Source organism: Canis aureus, chromosome 36, assembly GCF_053574225.1.
Source record: "Canis aureus isolate CA01 chromosome 36, VMU_Caureus_v.1.0, whole genome shotgun sequence".
Taxonomy (NCBI): Eukaryota; Metazoa; Chordata; class Mammalia; order Carnivora; family Canidae; genus Canis; species Canis aureus.
Window position 1 is genome coordinate 5,193,658 of NC_135646.1, and position 10,323 is coordinate 5,203,980.

At 49.9% G+C, this 10,323-nt stretch overlaps 1 protein-coding gene across 1 annotated transcript; it reads right to left on the reverse strand.

The window, feature by feature from the left end:
* Positions 1 to 4,378: 4,378 nt before the first annotated feature.
* Positions 4,379 to 10,243, reverse strand: RETREG2 (reticulophagy regulator family member 2). Its single transcript, XM_077884742.1, has 9 exons — positions 9,939 to 10,243; positions 9,552 to 9,658; positions 8,376 to 8,406; positions 7,894 to 8,029; positions 7,399 to 7,483; positions 6,927 to 7,070; positions 6,693 to 6,787; positions 6,405 to 6,540; positions 4,379 to 6,145 (listed from the first exon to the last, which is right to left on the reverse strand). The coding sequence occupies exons 1-9, from the start codon at positions 10,226 to 10,228 to the stop codon at positions 5,517 to 5,519; spliced, it is 1,653 nt and encodes a 550-aa protein (XP_077740868.1). The 5' UTR covers positions 10,229 to 10,243; the 3' UTR covers positions 4,379 to 5,516.
* Between the last annotated feature and the right edge of the window lie 80 nt (positions 10,244 to 10,323).

Genomic DNA, 10,323 nt, shown 5'->3' on the forward strand with positions numbered 1-10,323 from the left:
TTTCTTTTACTCAATATTTTATTTATGATATTTACACATATTTTTGTACTTATAGTTTGTTCATTCTATTTAGTTTTCTGAATATACACTTATCCATTGAATAGCAAACTTCTATGTGTTATATTTATCATATGTATTTCTTCCCAACATTGTGCCATATTTATCATTCTCTTTCTCCTCACACACACACCATATATTCATACACTCATTTATTCACGTTTCTAAATCATTTGGTATAATTTGCAGAGAGCATAACCCTTCACCTCTAAAATCTTTGGAATGTGTAATTTAATCTTCTCTTATATAAACAAAATGAATCTCAAGAAGTTTCAACTTGATGCAATCTTTTATCTAATATACAATCCATATTCAAATTTTACCAGTTTTCCCAGTAGAGTCCTTTATAGTAACATTTTCCTCCCACTTAGCATTCCATCCAAGACCATCATTTATTGCCTTTATTGTCATTTCCCTTTGGTCTCTTTTTGAATCTTGAATAGTTCATCAGCTTTTCATTACCTTTTATGAAATGGACATTTTTAAAGGGGAGTCAACTCACTTTTCATACTTAAAAAGAAAAAGTGAGATTTCTTGTAACCTTATCCCATTTCTGCAGAATCACATTTTTTTCAAACAAGCACTGATACATCTAATTGGATTTTTGATCAAACTATTTAGCTGAGTCTAAATGGTTTGGTCAAGATTGTTTTTGAAATAATATGATACTTCTATATAATCGCAGAAGATCAAGCCCATTGGGTAATCTTGCTTTAAACTCAGAAAAGCCTTTAGCTCCAAAACCAACAAATATGAACCTCCAAATCTAGATCATTTTCACTGCCTTTGGCCTAGTCCAGGAACAAAGAGTTCACAAGCCTATATGCAGATTACCTTAATTTAGCTACCATCTGCTCTAAAAAGTAACAAAGCCAAGGTATCTACTCTCAATAGGTATGTACCAATCACCAAAATCTATTTCTGTTGGCTGCTTCAAAAGTTCAAACACCATTTAGTTTAGCTTAACATATGTTTATTGAGTATCTACTATGTGCCAGGCACTGTGCTGGGCTCTGGGAATATCCAGATGACTAGAACATAGTCCTTGCTTTCAAGAATAAGTATTACAGTGCAAGGTACACATAAACACATACATCTATGTCTCCTATACCACACTTGTATAGAGAGAATGAAGCTCCTAAGTGATATGTAGAAAAAATAGAAGTACACTGAGGGAACAGTAGAAGAGCAAGTCTGATATGGGGGCAGGTGACCTGAGACATCAGGGTAGTCTTTGTAGATGGAGTATGGCCTAAAGTACATGTTAAAAGACAAGTGAAGGGATCCCTGGGTGGCGCAGCGGTTTAGCGCCTGCCTTTGGCCCAGGGCGCGATCCTGGAGACCCGGGATCGAATCCCACGTCGGGCTCCCGGTGCATGGAGCCTGCTTCTCTCTCTGCCTCTCTCTCTCTCTCTCTGTGTGACTATCATAAATAAATAAAAATAAATAAATTAAAATAAAAGACAAGTGAAATGTTTGCCAAAGAGAGGGATAGGGTGTGTGTTTGTGTGAAGGTCAGGGGTGGGTGAGGGCAGAGTAGCCAAACAGAGGGAAGGACAAGCTGTTTGAGGTAGTGTAAAAGCAAGACAGGGCATACTCAATTTTCAGGCCTCACTGAAATAAATTACATTCTTGTTTCACCACCAAAATAAAAAAAGTCAAGACAGGCAGGGGCAGATGTCAGAGGCTTTTCATCCATTATCAGGGAGCTTGATGAAAGTTTGTAGGAGAGCCTTTGATCAATATTAAACGGTAGAGGGCAGCCCTGGTGGCTCAGCAGGTTAGCGCCACTGTCAGCCCAGGGCGTGTCCTGGAGACTCGAGATGAGTCCCACGTCAGGCTCCCTGCTTGGAGCCTACTTCTCCCTCTACCTGTCTCTGTCTCTCTGCCTCTCTCTCTCTTTCTCATGAATAAATAAATAAAATCTTTACTGCAGAAAGGTCATCAAATTTGTATTTTAAAATAATCTAGTGACATTTGGGGGCATGAATTTCAGTGAGGGACAAGAGTGTAGACAGGGAAACTGTCATAGTATGTCGGGTAAGAGATGAGGAGGATGTGAATCAGGGCTGTGACACATGTGACAGAATCAAGGAATAATTAGGACATCAAGTTAGCACCAGCTGTGATTGGGTGTGGGATGAGGGTGTGGGCCTTCATAGTTGGTGGTGCCAGCAAGCAAGATGGAAAATACAGAAAAAGTCTGTTTAGGGGAGGTGGGGGGTGTTGTGCAGAGTGGAAAGTACCTATGGGATGTTCAAGTGGAGATGCCTAGTTGGAAGTTCTGGGCAAAGAGTTGAGCTAAGATGTAGAAGCCATCATCACGTGAGTGGAAATGAAGCAGGGGAACATGTGAAATTGCCCAGGCAGTGAGAAGCAAAATGAGCCAGTGACACTCATTGACCAGCAACATTTAAGGGAGCAGGAGGAAGAAGTCCAAGGAAGCTGAAGTCAGCCATTAAAAGCAAAGCCATGTGGTTATATATTGTCCTTTCATGATGGAATGAACAATTCTTGGCCTATTAATCCTTGATTATTGTACTTTGAAAGATCATTTATATCTACTCTGTTCTGCAATATCCCTTGACCAGAAAAAAAAAAATCTGCCTAGCACTATTATTGATCAAATTCTTCTTGAAGGCTTCATTTCTGCCCTCTGAAGTCCTACAGGGCACCCTTCAAAGTCTGAAGGCAGCTAATGTGGCTCAACTCCGCTCTCTCTTCTTGGAAGCTTCTCTGTTCCCTCCATAGTTCCCCGTAAGACCCTATGTTCAGCGTTCATCTCTGGCGATCCTTTCCGGGGAACACTGCATTTGTCAACTTGTTCATGAGCAAAGCAAGTCATCTCCTGGCAGTACACTATATACAGGTATTAACTTCCTAGATTTGGAGACTATTTCCAGTAATATAACCTAAAATTTAGTTTATAACCAGTCACCTTACACTATGAGCTGTTGGGAGTATGTAGTTGACTAGAGCGCACTGCCCTTCCCTCCAATGTAAATGTAACCCGCTCTTCCTGCCCCCGCCTGTACTCTACAGGTGATTTTTGTTTAGCCTAAATTGTAGGTTTCATATTTCTGCTCACTTTTCTTTCACTCACAGGGAAAGCTTTCTTGTCTCTAGCCAGGACACCCAAAAAACTAGATTAACATGGAGCAACCATCAGATCAAGGTGAATGTCAACAACTGACCCTCATTGAACTCCAAATCTGTGGCGAAGGTTTTGATCTAACTAAAGCTTCTAGCTCCATCTTCAGACTGTAAGTTTAAGGAAACGGATTAAAGGTGAGACGTAGGGCAGCCATTGAATTTCTGATTAGTTGATTCTATTTTTCTTGAACTTCCGGTTTGTTGATTAAAACCTTTTCCTATTCCCTTCTGAGACCTCTAGATGATTAAAAGTTCATGTTCCTTTGGAGGCAGAGGATGGCCCCAACTCTAAAAGATGGTCTCTCAGGAGAGGGTGAAATAAATAGAAGGGAAAATATTCTCACTCTGTGGAGAGACATAGCATAGGAGTCAACTCCAAGAAGTCAGGTAGCATCACAATCAGGTACCTCACCAAGAGGCCACCTGCTCAGGTCAGTGCTTTCTCTAGTGCTGTTCTTCCCCGCAAAGAGCAGGACCACTATGAGTCCACTCCGTGAAGCTGAGATACTAGATTGGTTCTCTATAGTTCCCGTGTCCTTGGGGATCTCCCCATGTGTACCCTTTTAATGGACAGGGGCTTTCTGTTCCAGTGTGATCACTGGAGTCATTCACTAGGACTGTGAGCTTCAGAAAAGTTAACTCATATGTAAAATGGAGTATCTCAGGATTTTTTTTTGTATCTCAGGATTATGAGGGAAAAAGTGAGTTAATAAATCTAAATCACTGGGGCCCCTGGGTGGCTCTGGCTCTTGGGTTTCAGCTCATGAACTCAGGCTCGGGAGATGGACTCCCGAGTGGAGGGCCGCGCCTTGGTGCAGTGGGCCTGAGATTCTTTTCCCCTCCCTTTCCCTCTGCTCCCCCCACCCCTGCTCACACACACTCTTATCTTTTTAAAAAGTAGACATAAATTACTCAGAAGACTACTGAGCACACATATTATGCTTTCAATGCGTTAGATACTATTTCTTTAGTGTACTTTGGCCTCAAAACAGTTCTGACATGGGCGTGAAGTCCTCCTTGTTTGGGTCCCCAGGATACAGAAACCATGGCTGAACGTGCTAATTGTTAATGTGGATTGGTAAGGACTTCTGAAGACATTAAGGTTGTAGGCGACATAGTAAACAACTGTTACGGTCCTCAATTTCTACTGATTGGGAAGACGAGGCAATTTCCTCCTGCATACACTTTATTCACACATGCTAAATCTCACTAACATATCACGCTGTCAGGGAAGATGACTAAGGGCAAGTTAGGGCTGTTAGGGTAATCCTTGCTTCTGGCCTAGTTTTGCACCACAGTAAATATAAATAGCCAGGAGCAAGACTGGGGACAGGGGGGCGAGGAGGGAACAGAGCAGTGTGGGAGGCAGCTGGCAGTGAGGCAGGCAGGCAGGCGGCAGCAGTTCTAGCCAATCAACACTTTATTTTTCCAGTCAACACTTGCACAGATGTTACTGTCCACGTCCTGACCCTAGAAGGGGGGGTCCCACCACACTGGGAACATCCATGGCCCCCTAGAGAGCAGTCTCTTTAAACCTTCCTAGGATAGTTAAGAAAGCCCTTCATCCCAACAGGATGGAGCTGCTGCTCACTAATGCAGTGCTGGTGCACGTGCTGTGGGATTCCCACTCTCCTCCCTTCTCAGGGAAGGTTGGGATGAAGTAGGGCAAGGGTGCAGTGGAGTTTTTGTGAGCTACAGTGACCTAAGCGCATAACCACTGGCCTGACCTACCACTCCAGGTTTAGTCTGTACCACCCAGACAAGAGCCTCCTTGAAGCTTAGCCACAGCCTGCTGGGGAGGAGGAGCTGGCAAAGAGTGCAGAGTGAGCTGCAAAGGACAGGACACAGCCAGGAAATAAAGCAGAGAGGGACATGGGACAGGAGAGGAAAAGGATAAAGTGCCCAAACTAAACCACCAGTGGGACACGAGGACAGAGCAGCACAGGTCCCTGAGGATAGGAGGAAAATAGAAAGGGCCAGACCACCAGGGCTTGAGGCATAGTGGAATGAGAAGAGAGATGAGGCAGGGAGGCAAGTGCAGGGTGGGAAGGACTTCCCTTAGCCCTGTTCACATCCACTAACCCAAGTGTAAAATTATTTACAAACTTAAAACCAATCCCAGGCATGGGTACTGTACCAGGCCTGGGACAGCAGGCAGGCAGGCAGGCAGGCAGGCGGAGGGTGGACGGGCTCCCATCTGACAGCCAGCTTCCCCACACATGCCCTCTCCCTAGAGCAGGGAAGAGGAACCAGGGATGCCCCTAGCCAGGAAACCCTACTGTGCCTGCAACTCCTTCCCCCGTGGCTCATGGCTCTGCCATGGCCTGAGCCTCCTGGTCTGACTGTACCAGAGACAGGGTGTCGGGCCCCAGGGATGGAGGGGGTGGGGCATCGGGGGGCTCTGAGGATGTCTCTGGCCCCAACCCCAGCTCGGCATTCAGCTGTTCCAGCTCCCCCTGATCCAGCAATTCGAAGTCCTCCGTGGTGAGTGCCTCTTCTTCCTCGGGGGCAGGCAGGGGCTGGGGCAAGTCTTGGGGGAGAGGGGGAAGCATGGAAGGGGACGGGGAGGGGGCTGGGTCACTCTCAGCAAGGCAAAGTAAGGGTGACAGGGTGCTTGGTGCAGTGGTGAGGTCACCACTCACTGCCTCTGGGCTCAGTGTCTCCACTGGTCCTCCCGGGGACAGCTGCACTCCATCTGTGGGAGAGCCCGCCCCATTGAAGTGCGTGTTCACAAAATGAAGGGGGGACGAGAGCCGAAGCAAGGTTTCCTTGGCTACCACATCTTCCTCCTCTTCCGAGTCTAGGTCTTGCCTTGAGAGGGCCTGAGGGGGGCCCAGCAGGTCTTCGGGGGGGGCCGGCTCGGTCTCCTCTCCTTCTCCCAGCTCCCGGCTCAGGGCCTCCTCTGGCTCACTTGGCAGGCTCTGCTGGTCCAAATCTGTGCAGGAAACAAAGGGTCAGGAATGGGTGTATGGGCCTGCTGTTCTGAACCATCACAACAGGCACTCAGTTCAAGGATGAGAACTCAGGACATGGAATACTGGACCAGCCTCAGGTGTTAAGGTCTTTCAGAAGCTTGAAGTCGAATTAGAGGATCAGTTCCCAGAGGAAATATTTACGGGGGTGACAACCAAAGAGCACAGCCAACATCCACAACAGGAAACAGGAAGATCGGAAGGGCAAAACGCTTCTCATACCCTCGGAGACATCAGTTAGTTGTGGAGTCGTGGCCCGGGATACAGAGAAGCCACCACTCTCCAAGATAGAAGCCTCCTCATCTGACAGCTCTGAGTCTGTAATGGCCAAAGCCAAGGCTGTTTTCTTCACATCCACCTGCAGGAGAGCCCAGACAACACAACAGGTGAGAAGAAATCCAATTATTCAAAAATACCCCCCACTGACTCCCAGTCCCTTGGGAGGTGGCTGCTCTGAAATGGATGCTCCTCCAGCGTTCTACTTGACATCCCATCTCCCTTGGACCTCACCACCGGGGAGAAGCCAGCCAGTTCTGCTTCGCTTTCACTCTCGGTCTCCGCCAGTGGCTCATCACCTCCGGGGGGTGCGTTCTTCCCCTGTCGCTCTAGAGAAATAATAGCAGAGTAGTGACCAAGTAGAGACCGTGGTGGAGGACAGACGTGGCCAAGGAACTGGAAAGGAAGTTCCAAGGCACTTCATGAGCCCTCCCCCAGGATCCCCTCTTGGGTACAGGAGCCCCTTACTCTTCTTGTCATGTTTGTGATGCAGGGCATCAGCTTCTGCTTTCATGCTGTAGTCCAGCTGCATGAGCAGGGGCTCCAGGCGAGTGTACATCCTCTGGATCAGCTCATGATAAACCACCAGGGGCCACAACAGGATGCTCAGCACTAGGGGTTAGAGAGTTCACTCAGAGCTCCCTGTGCCTATTTCCTAAGGGCCCCCATTTAACCGGTCCCTAAACAGAAAAGACTGAAGGCTTTCTGGAGGCTGTACCAACCTCCTCCCTCCACATCTCCTACTCTCCTCCCCAGATGACTCTTCCGCTGTTACTAATTCTCCAGCATCCCCTGGAGATCTCCGTGAATGGACAACCAGAGAGGAAGAGAGAAAGAGCGCACGCACCACCCTCCCTTAGAGGCAGTCAGTCCCTTTAATCCAGTGCAGTAAAAGAGAAGGAAAGGCCTTCGGGAAGGACAGAGATTGAACCCTACTCACAGACAATGTAGGAAATCATAATCCCCGGAACGTAGTGTCCCAGCACAGCCAGCACAGCACAGCCAGAACAAACTCGAGCACAAAACTGCAGAGAGAAGCAAGGCTAAAAGGCATACGCCCCATTCACCTGGGCAAGACACTGCTGCTCAGCTGGCAGGAGCAGGGGTAAGGATGTCTTCTAGGGATGTGGTGATCCACTCTAGTCAAGAGGATGTCCAAGACCACCAATTCAAGAAGTTTACCCCAGACCTCACCAAACACCTATAATCCAAGCTGCCTCTGCCTTAACAAGCAGCAGCATGAGAACATCAAACACATTATTCCCTGAAATGAGACTACTCCTGTACCAGGACACTACCTGTGAATGTTGCCTTAAAAGGCACCAGCCCTCTTCCTTCAGTGTCCATCCAGACATTTCATGTTCCTCCTCCCCATCTGCCACCCCCCCTCTGTTTCCCCACAGCGCAGAAAACTGTTTTATGACATGGAGGTTACCTGAGCTGGATTCTGCCTCTTGTACTGCAGCAGCTCCTGCAGGTGAATCTGGAAGGTGAGCCAGCTCTCAGCCAGGTATCTGCACAACTCGGGCACACTCAGCAGGTGCGGCCGGGCGCCTGACCCCGCACCCTCACTGGGGAGACAGGACATGACCCCTGGAAGCCTCAGACACCAGCTTCCTAGGCACTCATAACCCTCTGAGAATGCCAAGGAGATCTTCAGTCTAAACATGTGGACAACCCCACTTCCCAAAGGGAGGCTGGCCTGGTCTTGGGAAGCAAAGCCCAGAGTTTCCAACCCTCTGCCCCAAAAGGAGCAGGCACCCAAACACCTACACAGGAACCCAGGACCAAACTTGTTGCCAGTCCATTTGCTACGCTGGGGTCTGTGCTGTAGTGTCACCCTGCAATGTGGTGACACTGGCACCAAAGCAAGATAGGGCCTGGGGTATTTGTCTTCAAGAGATGACCTGCACTCACCTGTCAGAGTGGGGCTCCTCTGGGGATGATGCTATAAAGAGACGAGGGGAAAATAATTGAGTGGAGACATGTCCCGGGCCAGGAATAACTGCCCCACCTCTGCATTCCCAGGGCACTTTATTCAGATGCCAAACGCAGGAACAATTACATTGTTATTATGGCTTGCATTTGTATGCCTGACTCCTTTAAACCTCACTCTTCTTTTTTTAAGGACTTTTAAAATTATTTTTATGTAATCTTTACACCTAACGTGGGGCTTGACCTTACAATCCCAAGATCAAAAGTCACATGCTCTACTAACTGAGCCAGCCAAGTGCTCCAAACTTCTCTATTGGGATGCCCAGGTGGCTCAGCGGTTAAGTGTCTGCTTTCAGCTCAGGGTGTGACCCTGGAGACCCAGGATCAAGTCTAACATCGGGCTCCTGCATGGAGCCTGCTTCTCCCTCTGCCTGTGTCTCTGCCTCTCTCTCTCTCTGCGTGTCTCTCATGAATAAATAAATAAAATCTAAGATTTATTTAAAAGAGAAAGATGCAACAGGAGGAGTAGAGAAAGAGGAAGAAGCAGAACAGACTTCCTGCTGAGCAGGGAGCAGGATGAGGGGCTTGATCCCAGGACCCAGAGATCATGACCTGAGCTGAAGGCAGATGCTTAACAGACTGAGCCACCCAAGGGCCCCTAAACTTCACTCTTTTCAAACACACCTTACTCGTGTTTACATCCCAAGCAGCTCACACAGCCTGACATCTAACTGCTCCAAAAATACCTATTTAATAACACCAATAACAACAACAACAAAAGAATCTAACACTGCCATGATTCCTCTAATATGCGGAACTCTATCCTAAGCACATAACACCTATGAGCTCGCTCAGTGCTCCCCTCTTTACTAAATACATTTTATCACCCTCGTTTCATAGAAGAGAAAACCGAGGCAAACACAAATTGAATCGCTATTACAAGGTCACATACACGGCGAATGGAACCCGGGCAATGTGGCTGTAGAGCCCACGCTGTTTACTACGCTCACGGTAACACTGATTTTGAGCTGGAGAAGTGGGGGTGCCTGGACGCTGGCGGCCCCCCGCACGTTCGCCCTCCTCCCAGTCAACCCACCCGGCGGGGTCGGGCACGGGGCAAGTGCAAGACACGGCTTGGTGGGCGAAGTTAACACTCACCCGAGAGGTCCGGGAAGAAGCGAGGCTGCCAGAGATCCAGCAGAAAATAGGCCAAAAGTGAGACGCTGAGTAGGAAGAAAGGCCGGAGGGACGACGAAGAGAGCAACCTTCGGGAGAGACGGGCACCGCGGCGCTGAGCGGCTGAGCCTCCCGCATCCACCGCGAAAGGCGGAAAAGCGCCCACTGATGGGGGAACGGGAAGCTCCGGGCCTAACTCGAGACCCCAGAGAGAGGGATGGGCAACCCCGACGGGGGTGCTTCCCCGCGGCAAGCGTCAAGCCCGGGCACCGACACGGGGGACACGGGGCTCCCGGCGCTCCCGCCCCCGCCCCCCCGCGCGCCCCCGCGGCCCGGCCCCGCCCCCTCCGCCTCCTCCGCGGCGGTTACCAGAAGAGGCCGTTGAGCGCGGCCGCCGTGACCAGGCTGTGCAGCGGCTTCTCCCACACCAGCAGCCGCTGCGCCGCCGCCAGCACCGCCTCCCAGCCGCGGAGCCGCAGCCACAGCGTCGTGGCCAGACGTCCCACCGCCTCGGCCGTGGCCGCCTCCTCCTCCGCCTCGCCGCTCGCCTCCCCCATGCCCAGGCTCAGACCCAGGCCCAGCCCGAGGCTCAGGCCCAGCCCCGGGCCGCCCCCCGCGCCGGTGCTCCCGCCGCCGCCGCCGCCGCCGCCGCTCGCCATGGCCCCGTCGCAGCCGCCGCCCGAGCCCGCGAGGAGCCAGGGCTGCGCGGCCGCCGCCGGGGGCGCGTCAGGCGGAAGGGGGCGCACGCCGCGGA

Bases quoted from the DNA above. Each gene is read 5' to 3' on its own strand.
- RETREG2 (XM_077884742.1), bottom strand. From the start codon at position 10,228: ATGGCGAGCGGCGGCGGCGGCGGCGGCGGCGGGAGCACCGGCGCGGGG. The intron at 7,071-7,398 runs GTGAGTAGGGTT...TCTAACCCCTAG, and splicing joins TATGATTTCCTACATTGTCT to TGCTGAGCATCCTGTTGTGG. The intron at 6,541-6,692 runs GTGAGGTCCAAG...GCTCTCCTGCAG, and splicing joins TGGCTGGCTTCTCCCCGGTG to GTGGATGTGAAGAAAACAGC.